This window comes from Eleginops maclovinus, chromosome 12 (assembly GCF_036324505.1).
Source record: "Eleginops maclovinus isolate JMC-PN-2008 ecotype Puerto Natales chromosome 12, JC_Emac_rtc_rv5, whole genome shotgun sequence".
Classification (NCBI taxonomy): domain Eukaryota; kingdom Metazoa; phylum Chordata; class Actinopteri; order Perciformes; family Eleginopidae; genus Eleginops; species Eleginops maclovinus.
In genome coordinates, this window is record NC_086360.1 from 9,128,679 (window position 1) to 9,153,790 (window position 25,112).

Sequence of the window (25,112 nt, forward strand, 5' to 3'; positions counted from 1 at the left end):
CTTCCTAAACATACTCTCTCCATCCCACTCTCCCCACCCAGAGATGTGAAAGCTGGTAACATCCTGCTGACTGAGCTGGGTCAGGTCAAACTGGCCGACTTTGGCTCCGCCTCCATTGCCTCACCTGCCAACTCCTTTGTGGGAACACCTTACTGGTCAGTATACTTGAGACTCGGACATATTGTGGGGCTACACAGACCAATGAAAATTGGGATAGTGGTAATTGTGTTAGTGTATTTCTTGAGTATTTATTTCAGTGCTTTCTTTGCATAGAAATGACAAACCATTTTCATTTTTTTGTAGTGAGTGAGTACTTCAAGTTGCTGTCCCCGAGTTACTTTTGAATAAAAATCCCAATGGACATTGTAGGTCAACCTAGTTATGATAACAAATGATAACGCTAGTAAGAAAATATATAAGGATATTAACTGTGAGAAAGAAGGGTGAGTCTGCCTCAAGATGGTCACCATTGATACAGCCTGTGACACTTTATTAATACATTTGATTACATTTCATCTGATAATAATGCCTTCTGTTGTTTGCCTCTCATATAGAATGATCAGCTCTACCTTGCCCATCATAATACTCACTCACACACTTTATGCTGGTTAATGAAAGCCATTACATGAACAGCTGGGACAGTGTTCCGTTTTCACACTCCACGTCTACAGAAACACACACATATTTGCACAAAACTGAGCTGCTATCACAGCATACCAGAGTCTTTAAAAGCTCTGAGCAGCTTAGCAGATTATAACATTTCCGTGGATTTTTTCCCCCGTACTTAATAAACTATGCATGTTTGTTCACTTCCATGTCCTCAGGATGGCCCCGGAAGTGATCCTAGCCATGGACGAGGGTCAGTACGAGGGAAAAGTGGACATCTGGTCCCTGGGGATCACCTGTATTGAACTGGGTAAGCATTTATCTAGTCAAAGAGTGCAATTATGGGCCCTTTATGTAAGAAATTCCACAGATTAAAGAGTATTTGTGAAACGTGCAAATACATCTTATTTGTTCCTGGTTGCTTTGTAGACTTTGAGTCTGCCTCGTTTAAGGAGAGGCTGATTGTGAAATCTTTGTATGTTTTTCTGACTCTCCCATCTTCTCTTATTTTAGCGGAGCGCAAACCTCCCTTGTTCAACATGAATGCCATGAGTGCCTTATATCACATCGCACAGAACGACTCTCCCACGCTACAGTCCAATGAGTGGTGAGTTGAAAACACACCATTCACCATTGTCTCATTTTATAATTGTTTTAAAAAATAAAAACAGTCTTAGCAGGAGTCTTAAATGCCCAATATTTTACCAGTCAAACTCAAGAACTCAACAAAAAATGCTTATCTAACAAGTGTTAAATGTTTATATAAAGACAATCCACAAACTCCAGCGAAACTGCTGACACAATACTTTCACACAACTGTGACTGTGAAAGCCCAATCCGATCAGTGCTCATTGGGGGTAAGACATCCCTGTGTTAATCTGCATGACCTTTGATCCCTGCAACAGGCCTTGTGCAATGCCCCGCTTTAAGTCTCTTATGTAATTACTTGGGAAACCTCTACCAAATTAATACAGTGTGAATACCCACATCGTTCCTGCTGGGCTGTGAGGCACGTCTACATGTGTAACAGCATCAAAACAAAGCAGCGTGATTATAAATACTAATAGAATACTACTACTTGTGTTTGCCACACTCACTAGGATGTTTCTTTGTATACAGACTGAGTTTTTCCTAAACGTATTATGGGAAAACAGCCAGGATTTGATGCTGCTCTCAGCCTCACAGCAGACACTAATAGATCCTCTAGAGACTGTCCTACCAGACATCAAAAAACGTTAAGCAATTTAATTTAGGCCAGCAGGTTTTAAACAGCTCTTTGCAACAGCATCTCAGTCAAAGTGTCGAAGTAAGACTTGTGGTGCTTCTTCATATAATCATAAAGTTCACCTGATAAATTATGAATGGTTTAGAATTGTTAATTTCTGCAGAGGCAGATCATTTGTGTTTCTTTTGATATACTTTTGATATAAATAATTAAGCTATTTAAATCGATTTGTCAAAAACATTCATAGCTCATTGCTTTAGTGACTTCATTTAATTAATATAAATTGTTTTATAAACACATTTTTTTGGGCTAGCTCCAGCATAATGTTAAAACTTGCTTAGACTTTAGCGATTTCATTTTTTAAATTCCGGTAGAAAATGTTTCATCCTCCTTCTCATAATTGTTTATCAAGCACATGTATGAGCTTGCACAAACCTAGAGATAGAAGAATGGACCACAAAAACCAGGTTGTATTATTGCAAACAGCGGAAAAGAGGATGTTTTCATAAATATGTTGAGAAATAGATTATCTTAATTTGCTAAAAGAAATAACGGCGTAAAATGTTGCAATCAGGAAATTAGCAAAGCCGTAAATATTCAGCTGCTAACACGTTGCATGTGAGGTGCTTGCCTCGTGGGGGAAACAACACTCATTAAATATTAACCCTTTGTTTGATGTTCTCCATGTTATTTACCTCTGTGTTCTTCTTCATGCTGTCATTACCGTGGTATGAAAGCATGCAGAGTCGTGTCTGTGTTTGCTTCTTGTCGTATGTTGCAGGAATTTTGTGCGCAGCCAAGGCTGAGAGTTGTTCTCTACCTGCCTCTGCGCAGCCTGAAGGCATCAGTGGCCTTCATGAATCTTCCACCTAGCTCTCAATTAAATACGTTTTCTTATTTTACACCCTTAAAAAAGAGCATACATCACAGGCTCTGTCATCAGGAACACGAGGCAGGAGGAGTCTTTTAAGTTTTCTTCCTCTGCGCTGCAGTTATAAAATTAGCGTTGGTTTGTAGCATTGTGTGAGGTGGCGCAGGGTTGAGGTATTTTTGGAGGAGCTCCAGCGGCCTGAGGCTTTAGCAACATCCCTCCAGATGAGACTAGTACAGACATCCGCTCCTCGGTGTAACTTCGGCACACACACAAACACACACACACACACACACACACACACACACACACACACACACACACACACACACACACACACACACACACACACACACACACACACACACACACACACACTCACTGGCATGACACACTACATTGCACTCATTGACCTGGGCTTATAACAGAAAACGTTAGAGTTTGTGGTGGATTGGTGAACCCTACAAATTTTAAGGCTCAATATCTTAAAGAGCACTACAGGCTTCTTAAATTTAAAAATCCATAGCATTAGCGCAATCACATTGTGTTACTTATACTGTTTATAAGGAGTATATTTTTAGATTAAAGTGAGTGACACAGTGATCCACAGTGGCCTATATTGTTATTGCTCCACATATTTACATAATCCATATATGGTTCATAGATGGCGCTGCACTAAGAGATTACATAGGACTGTTCTGGGTTAATTAATTGATATGATAAAACAGGCACAACAGAGGAAAAGATTACTCATCACGTGTATCATTCATGACTTGATTGAAGTGTAGCTGAAGGCTGATTACCATTATTCACTGCTCTTTCGACTTATGGGGAGTAGTTTACTATGGTCACATTTGTTACTAGGGATATCAACTTAAAAATTCATCAGTTGATTACTAACATTAAGACAATATTTATTTTGTATTACAGCAACTAAATATGCAAATAAGACCTTAATTTTCTTCAATTTGTGCAGAACTTTTTGGCTTATATTTAAGTAACAGAAATCGTTGGATAAAGCCAGGTTCACAATGTCTATAAACCGGGCTATGCATAATATATGTACAAGTACTTTGGTTAAAAATCTATTAAAACATAGACAGGGATAACCGTAGAAAGTTTGCAGGATGTAAGAGCTACTGAAGTGGACATCTCTAGCTCAGAGTATGAAGGGGGAAACGTATTTTGATAATGCAGCCTTTTGTATTCAAAATCCAAAGTGTTTTGAAAAACACTTCCGTTGAATAACGTTAAACGGTGTAACGAATAGATTTTAAAAATAAGAAAGCTTTTTTTGTGTTAAATGTTTTTTCTAAAAATGTTAAAATGTGCAAATGAAGCATTTTCTAATCAAAGTTTGGTTAATTATGGAGAAAGCTACATACTCAAAAAGACAACGTTTGTAAATAAAAATGTATTCTAGATGTGATCTTTCTTCTAGTCTGAAACGAGACATGGCATGGAGGCTTTAACATAGACCAGTTCATGCCTTTCCTCTGGTGTCTGGCTTTAACTCATCCTGATTTCAAAAAGGTTTGAATGGGAAGAGGAGTCTTTGATTTTCACTGTTCTCATTACCCAGGTCTGACCCCTTCCGGAGCTTCGTCGACTACTGCCTACTGAAAATTCCTCAGGACAGACCCTCGTCAGGGGAGCTGCTAAGAGTGAGTGGGCTTCCTCTGTAATCCCTCCAGCTGTGACCTCACTTCCTGTCTCAGACAGTCCATGAGCCTTGTGGATGAGTCACTCCCACCCACCCACGACTCCCTAATACTGAACAATATATTCTTCAAGAGCAGGAAGCAAGCACCCCGCTGAGAATGTCCTATTCTTTGTTTTTCTTTGTTTTTACTTTGCTTCCTGTTCTGTGCCTCAAAGCCATGGACCTTAATGACCTTTAAATTACAGTAGAGACATGACAGGAAATGAGGGGAGAAAGAGAGGGTAGGATGGGCAAAAAAGTTGGGATGCTAAAGCCACCAGGGTTCCCCCTTTTTTTAATTTGGCTACAACTTTAAGATACTCTTTACAAATACATCTTATAACAAGGTTAACTTGGATGGAACTTTTCTGAAGTTTCTGGGGGAAATAACTTAAAAGCGGACCACATTTTTTTCATACTGCTGTTTCCAAAGTCATAAATTGATCAAAATTAAGATGATGCAGCAACATGTCACCATCAGTTCCTCTCTTCTTGTACATCTTTACTGTTATCTGTTAAATATAAAGCAGTTGTCCCATTAAAAAAAAAAACCTTCCCGCCCAATAACAACCCAGTAAATCTACTCAATAACATAATGAATTTACACAGTGTTAATCCGTGAAGGTTTATAGTGTGTCGCTGTTATCCAGGGGTTGATCTTTTTGTTTGTGCAACCAACAGGTAATCCCATTGGTCCAATAAGAGTTTTTTTTTTTTTTTTTTTGGGGGGGGGGGGGTGTTAGCCTATGACTAAAACCCCACTTTCTCTTCTCACACAACACACACAAAATCAATCTTTGCACAGGCACACAGGCACACAGGCACATGCCCCTCCAAGCTCTTTAAAGGGGAAATCAGGTCACTTATCTGGGGGCCTTGAGCTATCAGTGTTCAGGCTTCAAGTTAAAATCACCCTCTCCCTGTATACCTTATTAAGAGTAATAGTAATTATATAAGTAAGGGATAATATGAACTCTAATTGACCTTTTATGAGTGCAGACAAAAATTGAAAAATATAAGCAGTTTAACATTTAAAATTAGCTCTCGGTGTTGTTGTTCTTTAGGGTTTTCCTTTTTTAATCCATAAATTAACTAGCAAAGCAGAGACATCTCCAGTGATTTTCTATAATCATTTTCCTAGAGCACAAGAGGACAGACAGCCCAAAACTCAAATATTGTTTAATTTACATGAATATATTTAAATAAAAAAGCAGGAAATCCACTGATTTCAGAAGCTGGAACCAGTCAATGGCAATTTATTTTATCTCTTTTATGCCTTTTTCAATATAGTTGGTCATATTATTTGTTTTCTTTGTGAGAGTCAGATGACAAGACTGACGCTGTCTGTTAAATACATATGTAGCTAGCGCCAGAAGAGCAATGCTAGCTGTTTCCAGTCTTTATGCTAGGCTAAGCTAACTGTGTTTTGGTTCAAGCACTATTTCAGCTATGAGTGATATGAAATATAACCCCTGGAAAGGAAGAGAAGAAGGATATTTCAAAAATAATCTTGAACTATTCATTTATTACTAAAATGATAATCATAAGTTAAATGCATTTTGTTTGTGTAGCACCTTTGGTAAAATAATGAACAATGAACATAAAATCAGGGATAGTATGCCATAATTTGGAAGGAGGAAAAGAAAACCAAAAAATTATGATAAAATAATAAAGTCCAACATAAGATGGAGAATAATAGAGTTTGAATAAAAATAATAACTTTTATTAACACTAAAGAAGCATCAAAAGTCTTCCTTTTTAGTATTTTATCTTAAATGCACTCACATTCAACATCACAATACCTCACATAGTAAATCTCCGAGAATGGATTAGTACTTTTGGTAGAAGAAGCTGTTGATGCAACAGTTTAAATTCAGACTGTGTCGCCTCATTCTAACCGTATAATGAGGAAGAATCCCAGAGATTACTTCCTGCTGGTCGATGGGAGAGGGGAGGGGGGACCACCCACACTCTGGTTAAGGTCCGTCAGAAAACGGGACAAATCTCTCCCATCTCTATTTTCAGAGTGTGATGTCATTCCCTGGTGTCCTGACTAACCCATTACACCAGAATCTGTCACATGGAGAGGAAGGTGTGCGGCGACAGAAATCTTGAAATAGACCTGTTTTTTTTTTATACAGTACATATAGTCCTGTACTCTGAGGCTGCATACATATCAGGGATTTAGCTCAACATATTTTATGAATGAGCGTGACTAAGGGGAGTCTCTGTGTGTGTGTGTGTGTGTGTGTGTGTGTGTGTGTGTGTGTGTGTGTGTGTGTGTGTGTGTGTGTGTGTGTGTGTGTGTGTGTGTGTGTGTGTGTGTGTGTGTGTGTGTGTGTGTGTGTGTGTGTGTGTGTGTGTGTGTGTGTGTGTGTGTGTGTGTGTGTGTGTGGAAGAGCAGGGGAGTGTTTTATTTTCATCCTGGTCAGTGCAGTTCAATACAATTAATTTAAAAAACATACATTCTCACCGTGTCATTCTCACCCAAACCCCACCAGCCCTGCACACCCACTCTGACCTGCTGCTTATGTAAGATATAACAACTAATTATATAAATGCATAATGCCTCAACCTCCACAAAAGTACACCTAACAATAAATTACAGGAAGGTTTTGTTCCTTACAGTAGAACCGGTCACAGCACATTAGTGTAAAACTGGGTTGGAAAAATAACAAATAATCTAGAAAACAAATAGTTTTTCTTTTAAAGAAATCTGACCATTTCTGTAATATTATTGTTAGAGGAATATCTTTAAGTAGGACTTTAACATTGCTAAAACATCCAGTGTGAATACAATGGGGTCCCAAAGATGTAATTACATCCAACTTCCAATGAGAGTTTAATATTTGTAGTAGAAAGTACAACTAAATGATTCAGATTAAAAGCCTGAAACCTGCTAATTAATTGTAAGCATGTTACTCTATGGTTGTACAATGTATATTTAAAATATTTAACTTGGTGCCAAGGGAATTACACTTAAGACATCATTAATTGGACTGAAAAGGATTATGAGTATTTATGAAATTCGATTTTATGGACAATCTTTCACAGATATCATGTGTTCAGTGTACTACAGAATGAAGCATGCTGGGACTCCCAGTATGGGCAGAGCAACTGACAGGCGCCCTCTAGTGATAGTCACTGTTGTGCTGCCCTTTAAAACACACTGGGTGAGAAAAGTTTCAGGCATTCAAATATTTCATTAAAATGAGATATCCTATAATCACAATGTATGAGATCTTTGAGAACAGAGCATATAAAAACTCAAAAGTCCTGCAGCCATCCTTTTTAATGATTATTTAAAGCTCCTACATCCTTTTCAGCAAACACTACTTTTTTTACATTATCTCTTAAAGATGTTAACAATTTAGCCTAATAATATCAAAAGGTTAAATGCCTTTCAATGTCAACATGTAGGCTGTAAGGAATATCTTCAAGATGATACACTTTTTTAGAAAGGTAAAACATAATTGTAATTAAACAAATTGACAAATGAATAATTAATACATTGTCTGTTGTCTAAAAACGAAACATGACTTTTATCCAGGTTTTTAAAAAACTATTAACATTTAAATTAGAATATTAATTGCATTTTAATGTTAACATTGAGTCTTTAAAAACTATAGTCAGGTTAACATTTTTGAAAAAGAGAAAACATTTGTAGATATATGCACATTTATATTTCTGTAAAATTGAGCATTTATAAAATGTCTCGTATAAAGACTAAAGTAGAAACAGGTTAATTACAGTTTTAGTTTAAAAAAAAAAAAGTATTTTTATAACGTCTAACCTATGTTTTTCCTCCTTCAACACCTCTTTTAAATAACTTCTAACCCAACAAATCATCTAACTCTCTTTCCCCCTCCTGTTCTTATTCCAGCATGATTTTGTGCGTCGGGAACGCTCCCCGCGCATTCTGCTGGAACTCATCCAGAGGACCAAGGATGCGGTGCGGGAGCTGGACAACCTGCAGTACCGCAAGATGAAGAAGATCCTCTACCAGGAGAAGCACAATGGACCAATGGGAGAGAGCCAGGAAGAGGAGGAGGTAGGAAGGCCTAATTTTAAAGATCAACGTTACAGAAATAATACAGAGATACAAACATCGTAGAGTTCGCCAGGAGTAACTGAAAAGGGATGCAAGTAAAAACAAGGGGTTAAAAACTGTCAATCTCCATTTAAATTCTGTTCACATACCTCCAACTTTCACCTCAAAGTGTTTTGAATAGATTTTGTATAAAACCAAATTCATTTCAGCTTTACTTTCATAGAAAGATAACACGCACATTAAAAGTCCACAGTGTACAGGAAACAGCAACAACAATGATGAAGCCAACAGCGACATCATTGATAAAACAGAGATGAATAATTATCATTTGGTCAGGCTTCATAAATTGTCTAAGGCTAAAATGTTCCGACAGCCATTTTTTTCTTCTTTTGATTAATGGATTAATTGTTTGGTCTAAACATTATCAGAACATATAGACTATTTTCTAGAGGGCAAGTTGACTTTTTCCCCCCGCTAAACAATAGTAAACACTTCAGTTAAACAAGGAAAATCTGAAAAAACTTTACATTTGAGAGGCTGGAACTAAGAAAATAGTTTAACCATCTCTTTAAAAAAATACAAGGAATTGAACTAAATGTGTTGGATTATTTGTAATCTTTATCTTCTTTACATTAATTTTTCACTTGATTGGGGCAACAGGCCGGAATTATGAAGCTCAGATTGACAGGACTAATTCTGAGTACAGGAAAGTGATGACCCAAAGAACCATCATTTTAAACACTGGGTATAAAATCCTGATAGAGTCTTTTACTGTACACTTAACTGCAGAATCGCCTGCACCTAATAGTTGTGCAGATTTCTTCTGTATACTTATCATGTAGACACACCGAGTAGCCATTTAATCTGAAGAGATCTCAGGCTTACAGATGTGCAATAACATAAGAATGACACACGAGTAAAATTAAAGTCAATAGGCAGTTTAGCATGATCCTAAAGGTTAGTTTCCTTATACTGAGGTGACTTCATTAAACATGAAGCTTTGTAGACGCCTGTATCTAATCGAGCTGACTCTTTAGGGTATATTTGTGTTTTTGAATGTGATCGTCTGGATGTTCTTTTGCAGGACAGCGAGGCAGCCAGCTGTAAGATGAACAGCCTGGGAAGCAACCACTCCATCCCGAGCACCTCGGTCAGCACGGGCAGCCAGAGCAGCAGTGTGAACAGCATGCAGGAGGTGCTGGACGACAGCTGCTCCGAAATGACCATGATGCACCCACAGGACTACAGCAGCACCCTGGAATCCTCCCCCCTCACCAAGAAGGTAAAAGTTATACACACTTAAGTTGTCAGAATGAAACCCTTTGACATACACACCTTTTAAAGTGCTTCTAAAAGTTGAAAACTGCAATTTGAAATAGTTTAAATTCAGAGGAAGTGTGAATCTGGTTTTAACCACCCTGCCACAACAGAAACAAATCACTATTAAAAACTGTAAAGACTATTGTAGGGAAACATAACAAATGCTTGTTCCATATTAAAGGGCCTTAGACAGATAAGGTGTAATTCAACAGAAAAAAGTCATAAGGGGTAAAAATACTGATATAGCTTACTGTTGCTCAGCCGCCTGAAGAGACAGGGTGCTACATCAAAAATAAAAACATATCCATTCATTACAAGGACTAGTTGATTCACATGTGTCATACTGGCTGTAACAGCCCTAATTTGATATTTATTGTACACTTCTTTGAGCAACTGACTGTTACTTAGATGGCAGCCAACTAAGTGTTTTTAAAAGACACTTACAGAGTTTGATGGACACAAGTTTAGCTCACCAATTGATACTCAAGGTTCTTGGTTTAGTTAAATTTGTTGTAAATACTTGTCTTTAGCATTTTCTTTTTTTAATGCTAAATAGTTTCTTCAAAATACTTGTTTTTAATATCTTTATATTTTTTACCTATACTTTTACAACTTTTTTCCTTGGATTGTTTATGTTATGCACCATCATACACCAAATCCAATTCCTTGTATGTGTAAACGCACCTGGCAACATTTTTTTATTCTGATTCTGATCTGAAGCCCCGCAACATCCATTGAAACAACACTAACGATTGCAACAGAAAAAAAACATCACAAATGTTTCTTAATAATGTTAAAATACGTTTATTTATTTTTACACAATATGTTTCTTCAAGCTCTTCGACAACTTCAGAAGCATACCCTATAATATTTCATGTGCTCCAACTTATTTTCTATGCAAGTCCCATGCTTAGTGATTAGTGTTTCTTTGTGTCTAATAAAAAGAAGAAATGTCTAATGGCTTCATTTAAAAATCTAGATAACCACAAAACTCTAATAATTTATACATTTACATAATGCCTACCTGACCTCCACATTTCATTGATTTCCAATCCATTTTTAAGACCTTAGGATATAGAGATAAACACCGGGTTATTAAGAATCAGGAGGACTCAGTGAGTACATAAAACACATAACCAGAGGATACATGCCTCTGTTCACACATCTCTGGATTTCTTTTACGGTTTCAAGTGTATGCGTAATCCCCTCCCCCTTTGAAACCATGGAAACCATCGACACAGTCCTCACTGTTTGGCAGACCGCTTCAAGTTCATCACAAACACCGCTCACACTCAAGAACAAAGGCTGTGTACACATGTCGACAAGCAGCACACACTCCCCTGCTTACAGCTCTGTCGTCCCACACACACAGGTCAACACAATGCCTGGCGTTCTCATGTGACTTAAACATCTGTCAAGAGAGGGCTGTCACTGCTCTTTCATTCTCTTTCCTCATCCGCTCTTTGTAAATATGACAGTGCATGAATGAGGACGTCACTTCATGAACAGACAGCCAGTGTGTTTCAAGTTCAGGGGCTGAGCTGAGAACAAATGACAGTGACACATAGTGTTTTCAGATGCTGATGAAGGCCCCTCCTCACATGAATCAACTCTGTGGTCCCCCGGTTCCTGAAATCATTTTTTAATGTGGCGGGAGGGAGGGCGTTAGTGTTGACATTTTTTGATGTTTCGCTTATGGTTGACACAGTTTTAGCATCAAATGCTGAACAAGCCTTTTGAAGTCTAGAAGTCGTACCATTCAAATCAACGGGGAATTTTGTTATTTAAAAACGTCACAGAATGATGTTGAAAAGATTTAACAGTGCCACAGTTTTTCACTCAGAAATTAGGCAGTGTGAAGTGACTTGTAGCACCTTCATTTTCACATCAGTACCGTTTGTTCTTGCATTATTGTAAGATAAAACACTACAGCGCAAAAACAGTTATCTATAAGCACTGTTTAATGATTTACATTTTGGCAATGTTGCTTCCATAACGTGTCTTGATACTAGTTCAAAGAAAATCCTTTAAAATACACATTTACATGTTTTATTTAACTACACTTTGTCTATTTTAGTTTTTAGAACTTTTTAGAAAGTTTTAACCTGTAGTGTCTAGACATGTAGGGAAGCTGTGGCACGGTGGGTTAGTGCACTGGTCTTCGGATTAGGGGAGCACTGGTTCCATCCCCACTTCAGTCATCATGCCGTTGTGTCCCTGAGCAAGAGACTTCACCCCAAATTGCTTCTTTCGGATTTGCCCAGAGTATTGAATGTATGTAAGTCGCTTTGGATAAAGATGTCTAACAAATGACATGTCATGTAATGTAAACATGTCTAGCAAAATGTATGGGACTTTTTTCCTTATATTCTGAGGCAGAAATCTCCATTTGAGTAGCTTTTACGCACGCTAAACTTTTTATTTTGAAGGCGTTTCCTGAGAGTTTGTTTTGGTATCATTCATATTCTGATTTACAGAACATTTCATTCCTAAAACATGCTGGGAATGAATTTTTAATGGCTGTTCTTTAAAATGTATGAAGTGATACAAAGAGTTATCCAACATTCCCTTTGTAAAAACATGTGAAACAAAAAGAAACATTACTTTGATCTCACTTCATGAAAAGTGTAGATTTCTGTTCTCAGAAATTAGCACATTATTAATGAGATAATGTCTAAATGTGCATGTTTTCTAAATGTAAGTATTAAATTAGCGAGGGTTCACAGTGATTTCTATTAGTTAAACTCTGTAACTTTAGAACTAAATACAAAGTGCTTTTGCTTAATGCCATGTGTGTGTGTTTCCCACAGGACCAACAGTACAACTGGGACGATGGGATCCACCGGGACCAACGGCAAGGGCTGCGGCCGTCCTCCTCTGACAAGAGCAGCCAGGCCCAAAACTACAAGAACCAGGGCCGCTTTGCCACCATCAAATCAGCCTCACTGGTTAGTTTACCTAAACTCCTTTCTCTGTTGATCTCTTCCTGGGAACCTGTAACACATTTGTGATGTGTTTGAATGGTTTCAGGATCATTCTTTTGTGCAACATCCACCTTGAAAGTTGTGTTGATATAAATCCCCCAATAACTCGAAGCAGCATTTTTTCTCAGAATGTCATATTCACATCATTGCAGAATACTAGGGGGCTCACACATGGGGCTCTTTTGTTTCTCTCTGTAAAAACCTGTCTGCAAATGTGGCGACAGGCAAGAAATGACATGTGGATCCATTTCGAACAAACTCTAGTTTTAAATTGTTGTAAAACCAGCCCTGCCTTTTCTCTTTTGGCTCCTCTTATTGATATTTTTCGACCTATCTGTTGGTCATCACCTTCTCCGACTCTTTGTCTCCAGTTTACTGCAACTACACAGTCTGTCTCTACCTCTCTGCTGTCACCCCCCCCCCCACTCTCCTTTTATTTCCTCCTCTCCTGCACTTGATAACACATCATTCTTTGATCTGACTCTACAGTCTGACTTGAGGAGGGAGGAATATTTTCTTTTCTCTATCTCCTTCTCTCTCTCCCTCCCTTCCTGTCGGTTGTCATGGAAACCAGCTCTAGTAACTAGTAGTGGTGTTGTGTGTAAGCGTATGTGAGTGTGTTTGTTTACCCATCCGTGACCCAGTGGTCTTAAACCAGGCACATGAGCAAAGGAGACGTGTGTCCTAATACTGACCTTGATCAGAGTGTGAACCAAGTCCGGCGCGGTGTGGTTTCATGGACCACAGGTCGCCTTTATCTGTAGTCGCACTCAACTGTACATTCTTAGCCTTATTGAAACAGCCAGTTTTCCTCCATTGGAAGTTTAAGATTCAGTGCAGCAGAAATTCTAGGATGTTAACATTCAACAAAAAGAAGATCCTCCCTGAAAAAAGATCAGAAATGTCCACAGCAATACATCAATTGATGACTGCATTGCTAGAAGAATTAAACCTGACTAAAGAAATAAGCCTGACATCAGCTCCCTTTCAAATGTGTTTGTCTCACTGCGAGAAGCCTTCTCACTATTATGCTCAGAAGCCTCTATACCAGCCAGCCTTGTTGACTCAAAATGAAGCCAATCGTTTATGCAACCACTCGTCCCTGGTTCAGCTGAGACCACAGAAGGATTTTCTTAATAGTAGGAATGCATTTGAGAGACCTTGAAACATAAAATCATCCAGTAAATTAAACCATACATCGAAGTCTTGAAAAAATAAACCTTAAAATGCCCTTTAATGTCACAAAGGGACTCAAAGGTACCTGCAATTGTGATGGTTCTAGTCTCCAAAAACAACAAAAACCCAACTTTTAATTTTCATAGATTTGTATCGGTCCTCTCAGGACAAAAGAAACTAAGACACCTAGCAGCTCTGTAACTGAGGCTGGCAGTCTTGAAAAGAGGCGACATGGTGTAAGCCACGGTGTCTGTGTTGTGTGATAGCGCCAGTCCTGCCCGCCGGCGCTCAAAGAGAGATGACATCATCTTTTTCTGCCGAGCGCAGACGTCCTCAGATTGGCCTCGGCTCGCTGAGACTGGAATCAGCAGGTAGACAAAGGGAGAGGGAGAGACACGAACGGGGGGTCCAGATGGTTAGACGAGAGATGGATCGCCAGAGAAGGGAGAGACATGAGACGATGAAGAGCAGGGAAAATATGAAAACATGTATCGACAGGAACAAGTTGCATCCTCCATAAAACAAGTATGCAAATTCCTGAGTGGGAAATATGCAAAGACAAAAGAGGAAATGATAGTTATGGAGGGGAGATTAAAGATGCATTGAAATAGGATGTTGGCTAGTGAAGGTAAGGGCGATGTGGAAGACACAGACAGATATCAGGGGGAAGGACAGATAAACACACAGAGGTGAGACAAAAGAGCAGTGCAGATTCAATCTGGACTGTCAAAGCAGGACAAGGGAGAGAGAGGCAGAGGTGACACAGAGTCCAATCTGATGAAGAGAAGGTAAAACATGGAGACAGAAGAAGAAGAAGAAGAACAAGGGGAAAACTGAAGAGAAGGACAGATGAGAGCAGAATGAGAAAAACATGGGAGACGGAGGAGAAAAAGGGATAAGGGTGAGGAGGGAAGGAAACAGTAGAAAGAGCGAGGGAGAGAGAGAGAGCGAGAGAGAGAAAGAAAGAGGGTTATTATAGGTCAACTGACTGAAGGCTGAGTTAGAGACGACATTGTAGGATATTTCACATCATCTGCCGCTCAACTGAAGACCAGCAGATCAGTCGAGTTTCAGAAACATGCACTTTCCCCGTCAGACGACAGCTAAAGCTTACACAACACATTTTCCATGTATTTATGTAGCAGAAATTGATTCAAATATATATTTCATATGTAGATTTGGGAGGTTGTGGTAAAACCAAATGTATTTTTTGCAGTTGCTTTGCTTTGGGACACAACAGAGCCCCCGACATCTACAGGGAAACATGACAGTAAAGAAGGGTCTGCAGAGGCTTTTGCTTTCCCTCTTTGGCCAAATGACTCCCCCACATGTCACTATACATCTGTAGCAACATTCAGAGCCATGGTCTTCTTCTTTTTTCTCGTACCTGACAGACCCGAGGAGCAGGTTCAGGCTTCTAATGGTAAAATTATATAACATTTCTCTGCTCTTATTTCCCTTGTTTTTAAGGATGCATCTCTTTTCTTCTTTTAGAAAGAAGACATGCTCTTTTTCCACTCTTCAATGACAAAACAGCTATATACATAGAAGTGCTGCTCAAGTGTATCATTAAAGTTAAACAATGCCAGGCGATAAAAAGATTAGAATGTTCTGAACACCCTCATCCATTTTCAGCCAATTGAATGCCTCTTTTCAACCCTGCATTCTGGCAGGATAGCAGCCGTATCCTGTTCTGTTCAAGGCTTGTAACTCTTATATTAATAAGGAAAGAAACTAGCTCTACTTGTTTCCTTTATATTGCATTCTGTTTTCACACCCAGTGAAAACAGAACTGCCTCTCTGTGGCTATTCATTTGATAACATCAACAATGTAACAAGACAATTTGTGAGTGCTTGTCCTCCTGGTTTGCTCACTCTCAACCACCAGCACAGCATTTTCTTTATTCAACAAATCATGTCCTTCCAGTGCTTCAATAACAAGAAATTAAACAACATAAGCAAATAACTGAGATCAGCTGCTTAATTCCCCCTGATCATTAGCCTGCATGCCCCCCTTAACCCCCCGCCACACACACATACACACACACACACACACACACACACACACACACACACACACACACACACACACACACACACACACACACACACCTTGTGTGAAAGAGGCCGTCACATGACGTGACTTGGCCCTTTGTGGCAGCACGACGGGTGGCAGCGAAGCAAGTGACTAGGATTGGGAGCTAATCAGCACAGATTAAGAGAGGTTGGGGGGCGGTGGGGCTTTCCACCTTCACCTTTTTTCATGACAAAACCCCCCCTCCCCATTTTCTCTTCTAGATGCTCTTATTCGCTTTCATGTTATTTGCATATTATTCCAACTTTCTCCCAGTCACTCTCCATTTGCTGTTTGCAAACACCTCCCAGCCCCCTCCCCTCAGTTTTTTATGCAACCCCCCCTCTCCAACTTCTCTCACTCCTATTCAATGAGGTATTCATGTGACCCACCTGCTGTCCGCCGCTTAGCGTTAGCCCAACTAAAGGGGCGCTCTGTGCTCTTGTTGGCCCACGCCGGCGGCCTGCCTCATTCACAGTTCACACGCCTGCCTCGGCCGCTGCGTGCCCAGGGCACGAACCAAGAAGAAGAGAGGGGGGGTGGTCGTCCAGTAAGGGTGGGTCTCAGGGTGGCATCGGAGCCCAGGCAGGGTTCTGTCGGGCATAGGATGCTGCACAAGGTTCCTGGATGCCGGTGCACTTGGCTAAAATTCGCCATCATGTTTGGCCTGAGGAGTTCAGGTGGAAGTTATGAGAAGATGCGGAGCGAGTACTACCTAGACGTGGAGAACCCTTTCTGTCCTCAGGTTGGTGTTGTGGGGGTTGTCAGGTTTTGCAAAAAAAAAAAAAAAAGAAGAAGATGGGTGTCATTGCTGTTGAGACGTAATTGTCCTTATTTTAGATTAAATGTATCGTGATAGAAAAGTAAATGTGTTCTTTCTGTTTGACCTAAAGGGGTTTCAGATCCTCCGTGGCCCGAGCTCTGCAGAGACTGTGTTTGCAATGGTCAGATGAAAGAGCTTTTGTTAGGCTCTACTTGTTACTTCATCTTCAGGATTTTCACAGTATTTCAGTTTTTAAGGTCCTGCTTTCTCCATCACTGGTTAATAACTTTTTGTCTTCCCTGTAGAACCCATATATGTAACACTAGAAGTTGAGTTGTAATTGTTAACTGAATTTATTAATTCCTGTTTTCAGCTCTTTTTGAAAAAACTAAATCTTGTTTTTAATGTTTGCCTTTTCAGAAATGACCGGGGACATGCCTTTTAAAACCTGTGAACTGTTCTGTTTCCCTAAATGATTATTTTATTTTGGTCTGATCAAAAGTCGGACATCACATTTCCTAACTTCTCTCCCTCCACAGGTGACCAAGCAGATCCACGAGCATGAGCAGGAGAGCGAGCTGCGGGAGCAGATGTCGGGCTACAAACGCATGCGGCGGCAACACCAGAAGCAGCTGATCGCCCTGGAGAACAAGCTCAAGGCCGAGATGGACGAGCACCGGCTCAAGCTGCAGAAGGAGGTGGAGACGCAGGCCAACAACGCCTACATCGAGCTGGAGAAGCTGGCCAAGCGCCACGCCGTGCATTCTGAGAAGGAGGTGGGATATTTGAAGAGTGTTGAAGCTTATAGGAACCCCTAAATCCTGATGATCGTGCTGAGCAACATGTGCCATGCAACAGTTTGCTGGGGGATAAGGTCTGTGGAGAAAGAGTGGAGGCCATGATGTTAAAAATCTTATGCTGCCAGAGGAAAGGGCAATAATGTCTTGAAAAAAAATCTTTTTGAACCACAAAGTCTTGCATTGAATGCAATGGAAAGTTGTGTTGAGCACTGCTGCCACTGATGATGCATAGAATGAAACACAAGAGCAGAAGTGTGTCACAGAATGTCACACTCTGAAAAACTAGCTGCATATCTCTGTGATTAGCACGCAGCTTGCCGGCCCAGCCAGGGAGATAAGACATCTGTTTATGTAGACCAGCATGCAGCAACATCAACACACAATGTCACGAGAGTGACAAGTCAATTAGCCAGACCAACAGGACGCTAGACAGAGGCTGCAGCAGAAAGCATCAACAGGCCTGTTGTCTGGAAAAATTGGTTTTAGCTGTTGTTAAAAATGCTTTTATTGAAGCATGCTGATTTTTTGTCATCCTGGAGTCAAACTCCTGCGCTGTCATCATTAATCGCCTATCAAGACCAATTTGAGGGTATTGTAATTTCCTTTTAATTGATACAATCTGATATTAGTTACAACAGCAAATGACATGAAGTGAATTCAAACCTCAAGGTTTCATCTTACTTTTTTTTTATCCGACAAACATCCCAAAACTAAAAGGAATTCAGTTTTAAATTATAAAGAAACAGGAAAATAGCTAATCCTTTCATCAGTCATAGGCACTTTTGGTTGAAACATGACTAAAACATTTATCATTTTTAAGAAGGTTCATGTATCTTTTAGTACATAAGATCCTTGGTTTTATTGTTTTAGCTTAGTTAGTGTTGGACTTTATTTGTTAACTGTTAACTTGTAGGCTGTTTTCAGCTGCTAAGCTAACGGCCCCTCGCTCCTTTTTCCCTCATGTGTCCCCCAGATGAAGACGGCGTTGGCGGATGAGAAGAAGTTCCAGCAGCAGATTGTGGCCCAGCAGAAGAAGGAGCTGACCACCTTCCTGGATAATCAAAAGAAGCAGTACAAACTCTGCAAGGAAAAGATTAAGGAGGTGTGCCGCTTTTTTGTTGCTTTCATTTTTTCTCCTTTAGCAAGCTCCTTTTTGTAAGCCTCTCTCGCGTGTGACACATGGTCCAGCATGCTGTTTACTGTTGAATCAGCCCTCCTCCACACCAACATGCACATTCAGTACTTCCAAAAGCGCTCTTTTGGAAGTTGTGATGAGTAACTCAGCCTACTCATTTTGTACCTACACATGTACATTGACACAAACAAGGAAACCCACAAAAACCATACGCACAGTGTGGCGTTTGTGTGCCTCCACAGCCTTCTAACTGAGTCCAGAGAATACTCCTGTGGGCTGGGAGTGCGAAACACTGTGTTTTCAGTTACAAGATAAGTGACCAAAATTAGGTCAGCAGCACAGTTAAAAGAAAGCATCGCTGGCAGGCAGAGATATTTCCCACCAACTGAGGGCTATAACGGAATTAGACACCACAGAGAACGGGGATCAGGCTCATGTGCTAAGTGCATTAGCTCGAGTTATAGATTACCTTAAAGCCCATGAAAGAGGAAGGGAACTCATACCGATGAGGGATAGTCTTGGTTGAAAGAAAGCATATAACCCGCCTCTGGTTATGAAAGTCATTTGTAGTTTCTAGACAGAAGGTCAACTGGAGTTTGCCGTATGCTCTCACTTCAAATACTTGATATTGTGAACACTATTCTTCATTTTGCCAGTGTTTATGGAAGCAGTGTTTATTGTCACATTCAAAACATACATGTGTAATACATAGTTTTGACATTTTCTACTTTAGACCACTTACTGGTTTTAATATCTAAAATGAAGTGATCGTTCCTCCTCAACATCCCACAATGGCTATTCCTAAACGTACCCTTGTTTATATTAAGCCAGATAAAGTCATATTTGCATACACAAATAAAGCAAATCATAGCTTAAATTCTCTAATAACTGGCCCCGGCACAGTACTAACCCTTACTCTCCTTGTTAACCTGTCATTATCAAAACAAGTCATTTATAGTTCCTCAAACTCTCTCTTTTGAACTTTAGGAGATGAATGAGGACCACAGCACACCCAAGAAGGAGAAGCAGGAGCGTCTGTCCAAGCACAAGGAGAACATGCAGCATTCCCAGGCCGAGGAGGAAGCCATGCTGCTTGCCCAGCAGAGAGTTTTCTACGACAGGAACTGCCGCGCCTTCAAGCGCAAAGTCATGATTAAGAGGCATGACCTGGAGCAGGAACAGATCAGAGAGGTGCGAAAGAACCTTAAAGTTATTGTTTACATAAATCGTTAATAATTTGATATACACCAACAGTGTTAGACACCAGTGTGTCCTGAATACACCCATTGTCTTTAGAGCTGTGAAGTGTAAGAAGATTATTACAGAGAAAAGCTCTTTAAATGTGAAGTCTTATGGTTATTGGTATTTTCCCCACATAAAGTTAAAAGACCCTCTGAGTTACATTTTAGATTATACTTTTAATGTTCTCATTGAATAAATAAAAAAACGTTTAAACAAATGGGAAAAGATTGAATTTGTGATATGTATTGATTATTAACCTGTTGAATATATCAGCAAATGTTAGGCCTGAAACAAACAGAGGAAAAGTAATTTTTGAACCCACAATGTTAACTAATAGCACCTACTGCTACATCATTCCCCTCTCTTCTGCATGTCTCCTCCTAGGAGCTGAACAAGAAGAAGACCCAGAAAGAGATGGAGCACGCCATGCTGATCCGCCACGACGAGTCCATGCAGGAACTGGAGCACCGGCAGCTGAAGACGCTGCAGAAGCTGCGCATGGACCTGATCCGCCTGCAGCACCAGACCGAGCTGGAGAACCAGATTGAGTACAACAACCGGCGTGAGCGCGAACTCCACCGCAAACACGTGCTGGAGCTCCGGCAGCAGCCCAAGAACCTCAAAGTGAGTCGAGAAGAAACGTTTCTCATCTATGTTTTTAAAGATGTGGTATTGTCATAGAGTCACAGGTGCTGGAAATGTAACGCTGATGAATTTTTGAAGTCTTTTAAATCACAAATTGGATCCACCTCTAGGATGGCGCAAGCAATGAGCAACGTCTCTATCTTTGGGAAGATTTTTGATAAAGCAGTGATGCAATGTGGATGTAACAAATTAGTTTTTAAAAAATGGTGAAAGAACACACTAAATGTGTCATCTCTGAGCGTCATTTCAGTTTAATCTGCTTGTGAGGATAACGCAGATGCATTTTCCCCACTGGCTTTTTCTAAACCTTTTAAACTTCAGGAGAAAGAGTCTTGCATTCAAAGCCTACTTGTAAAAGTACAACAGTATTACTAGCAAATTGTACTTAAAGTATAAAAAGTAAAAGTAATAATTTAGTTTAAAAATTGCCTTTATGTGTGTGTATATAATTATTAGATTAGATTCAACTTTATTGTCGTTGCACAGAGTGCAAGTACTTAAGACAAGGAAATGTAGCATCTAACCAGAAGTGCAAAACAGCAGAAAGTTTAATATAAATATAAATATTTATATACACATGTGATGGTTATAAATGAATGTATTTACAATATGAACATTATGTTATAGCAATATAGAAATTGGAAACACTATAAATCAGGTATAAAAACATACAGTATAATACAGACACTATCCACAGAAGAAATATCATTCAGTATCGAGGTTTTTTTACCGTAACAAAACAAAGTATTGTAATAATTTGACTCTTTCGTGACTTAAAGAGTTTAATTTTTATAGATGCATTTTGTTAAAAGTAGCTAAAGCTGGTAAATAAATGTAGTGGAGTTAAATTAAATGTTCCGCTTTTTAAATGTAGCCAAGTAGAAGGATAAAGTAGCATAACATGGAAATACTCAAGTAAATAAATGTACTTAGTTGTTCTGAACTTCAGCGACAGATTTCTCAGGGCTCGACTCTAGAAGGAGAACAGCAACAAACCCTTCAAATAAAAACATAATACTCTTTAATCTGCAGACGTCCTCTTCTCATAGCGTTTCCTGTCTGTTTCTTCCACCAGGCTTTGGAGCTGCAGATCAAGAAGCAGTTCCAGGACACATGCAAGGTGCAGACCAAGCAGTACAAGGCCCTGCGCCACCACCAGATGGAAGTGACGCCCAAGGCCGAGCACAAGACGGTGCTCAAGGCGCTGAAGGACGAGCAGACACGCAAGCTGGCTATCCTGGCTGAGCAATACGAGCAGAGCATCAACGAGATGATGGCCTCGCAGGCGGTGAGTGCAGAGAACATCATACCGTGTTTTCGAAATAGTTTTCTTTCTCTTTTAAAGGCAGGAAGGAATATTCAGGGTCAGAGGTGGGAAAAGTACTTCTTATACTTCAGCAAAAGTAGAAGTACCGCAGTGTAGGAATACTCTGTTACAAGTCCTGCAATCAAAGTGTTACTCAAGCAAAAGTACAAAAGTGTCAGCATCAAAATCTACTTAAAGAACCAAAAGTGAAAGTACTCATTCTCCAGATTGGTCCATTTCAGAATAATATATATGATATGTTCTGATTAGTGATGCATTAAAGTGTTATCAATTTCACATCATTTATCCAAATGTACATTAAGTAACTAAAGGTATTAAATAAATGTAGTGGAGTAAAAGTACATGATTTAACACTGAATTGTAGTGGGGTAGATTTACAAAGTTACTAAAAAATGGAAATATTCAAATAAATTACTAAATTCTACTTAAGTTCAGTACTTGAGTAAATGTACTTTACACCTCTGTTTAAGATAAGAAATGTAGACTTTTTTAAAGGGGATTACGAGGTATTTCTGTTCACCTGTTGCTCACAATTTTACGTTTTTTTCTCCTCCTTATCCTGTCTTCCTTTTCTCCCCTCACCTTCATTTACAATCTTTCTGTATTTCTTTCAAACCCCCTCCCCTTCTTTCTATGTCGCCCTTTCACTTTTCTTTCACCCGTTCCCCTCCGCTCCCTGGTTTTCTCTGTCTCTATTCCCTCTTTCTTTCTCTTTTTTTTTCTTGGGGTCTTATCAATGTACCCACACCCTCTCCCCCCCTCCCTCAATCTACCCTTCTCTCCCATGTTGCGGTCCATGGTGGCCTGTGTCAGCTGCGTCTGGACGAGGCCCAGGAAGCCGAGTGCCAGGCCCTGAGGCAGCAGCTGCAGCAGGAGATGGAGCTGCTCAATGCCTACCAGAGCAAGATCAAGATGCAGACCGAGGCGCAGCACGAGCGCGAGCTGCAGAAGCTGGAGCAGAAGGTGTCGCTGCGCCGGGCTCACCTGGAACAAAAGGTGTGCAGAATGTAACACTCGTCTCTTTAAAGGACACTTTTGATGTATTTTCTTTGTAGGGATTCAATTATGACAACTTCATTGAAACACAACAAAGGAAATGTTTCTCACAATTCTTCTTAAAAGTGCAATCATTTTAAAGCATTTATTCACATAGCTGCATGATTTCCAAAAATATATAATAATAATATATTGAAGAAAAAGAGTTTCCTCTCATGTAAAAAATAAACTTAAAGACCCCCACCAGTTTGAGTATCAACACACGTCCAATCGTTCCACTCACCTCATTTTCACTGAGAAATATCTGAAAAAGAGAAAGAAATTACTAGTAATTTAGCTCATTGAAACTGCTACAGAGAAACAGGATGCAACCTTAGATTTCAAAATAAAGACATACGGTTTTAAATTAGGGTTAACAGATTTTAAGACCACCACAATTTAATGTTAGTGCACTTTTTCTCTGTTTTACGCACTATTAAATTAAATTATCTGGCCTATTACATGCCATTACTGCCAAATAAATCAATAATTGAGACCAAATCTTGCTTATCACATCAGCTAAAATAAATAGTCAGCGCTCTGTGTTAGTAGCTTTAACGGAATACTGATTGTACAGTTGATCAATGAGAGCCAAGTATTCAAAAAAAACGTTTCTGAAACCTTTTATGTATTTCGTGGCCTTCAGGGTCATAGATCACCTAAATATGTCCTGAAAAAGGACACTGTTTTAGAAAACAGTCACTAACTTTAACATAATGACACCATCCTGCATGAGATGACATAAACAAAAACAAAACGTAACAGTTATTGCATTCACAGGAATAAATAATCTAAGGTGTTCACACAAGAGGGAGGAATTATAAATTAAAACATAAACAGGTCGGCGCCTCCATGGCTAAGCGTACAGGTCCAAATACACATTTGCATCCACCTCAGCAGGCAGCGCGGGCATGAAAGGCGACACATACAGACATCCATGAGTATACACACACACACACACACACACACACACACACACACACATACACACACACACACACACACACACACACACACACACACACACACACACACACACAGATTTCCTTCACCACAGGTGGGGATGACAGTGGCATGCCTTCCTGCCGGGAGCCGACAACCGGTTCTCTCCCACACACCCCTAATGGTGATGAAATCTCTAGACAACACAATGTTTCTCTAACTACGACATTTTGGTCTGTTTATAATTACGAACAATTAATACAGTTAATGTTATAGCTTGTTTTGTGTGTCCAAACCTTGGAACATTCCCATCCTTTTATTTTGTAATACCTATCACTCATAAAGTGGTATTAATTATGACATCAGCAGCCGCGTTGCAAGCTGCCAACTATCTTCCATACTTTGTTAAAATTCTAAATTACTCTGCACATATTTGACCCAGTTTTATCAAGCTGTGTCGTCCGATTTGGTTGCATGACGCTCCTCAATTCTTATTTTCTGTGACTTTTAACACAAGCTGCCCACCACATGCATTGAGATTAGAACTACTCTTCTTTCCAAAGTGACCGACGTCATCACCACAGTCTAGTAAACAGCACGCCGACAACAAAGGGAAGAGACATTTGCAATGCCTTCATGATCCAGTTCTGCCAGACCTGCACGGGGGTCTGACGCCATCTCCTGGCTGCCTGCGGATCTGCTCGCTGGCACCGGGATGATGTCATGGTTTTTCCGAGGCACTATTGTCCTCCGGTTCGGTTTCATGGTCAGGAGTCGGGAGTTTTCTGTGCATGCTCAGTAGTTGCCGTATTGCGCCATGCAGTGCTTTGTCTGCACCTGTGGATGTGTTTGCTGGGGGTTGTGTGTGGGGGGGGGGGGTTCATCTGAGACATCCAGCAGACACAACTCCTGCCATGACTGATCCTAAGTAACACAACTTAACACACTGTCACCCGCACGGTACAAAACACTGACGCTTACCATAGTATTCCTTATTTAGTAAGGATTTAATAGACCTGCAAGGGAGGGAAACAACCCTGATCAACTCTGCAGTGTCATTTTAAAGGACTGTATCAGAGGTTCCGGTTAGTACTGTAGTGTATTAAACTGCACAACACCTGCATGTATTTATTTGCATCTGCGTCTGGCAAATACCAACAACATTCATGAAATATTCATCCTTTTTATGAAACAGGTTATGTCAAAAAACTGCT

The 25,112-nt window shown here is 39.9% G+C and overlaps 1 protein-coding gene across 4 annotated transcripts in view; it reads left to right on the forward strand.

Annotated features, from left to right (window-relative positions):
• Window positions 1–25,112, forward strand: part of taok3a (TAO kinase 3a) — a 67,814-nt gene that overhangs the window by 40,153 nt on the left and 2,549 nt on the right. For all 4 annotated transcript variants that reach the window (XM_063897327.1, XM_063897328.1, XM_063897329.1 and 1 more), the window contains exons 8-20: window positions 42–155; window positions 825–916; window positions 1,120–1,213; window positions 4,285–4,366; window positions 8,288–8,455; window positions 9,540–9,737; window positions 12,586–12,723; window positions 17,312–17,548; window positions 18,546–18,674; window positions 19,695–19,898; window positions 20,334–20,573; window positions 21,670–21,882; window positions 22,735–22,917. In XM_063897327.1, the coding sequence (XP_063753397.1) occupies window positions 42–155; window positions 825–916; window positions 1,120–1,213; window positions 4,285–4,366; window positions 8,288–8,455; window positions 9,540–9,737; window positions 12,586–12,723; window positions 17,312–17,548; window positions 18,546–18,674; window positions 19,695–19,898; window positions 20,334–20,573; window positions 21,670–21,882; window positions 22,735–22,917 (2,092 nt within the window). The remainder of the gene's footprint in view (window positions 1–41; window positions 156–824; window positions 917–1,119; window positions 1,214–4,284; window positions 4,367–8,287; window positions 8,456–9,539; window positions 9,738–12,585; window positions 12,724–17,311; window positions 17,549–18,545; window positions 18,675–19,694; window positions 19,899–20,333; window positions 20,574–21,669; window positions 21,883–22,734; window positions 22,918–25,112) is intronic.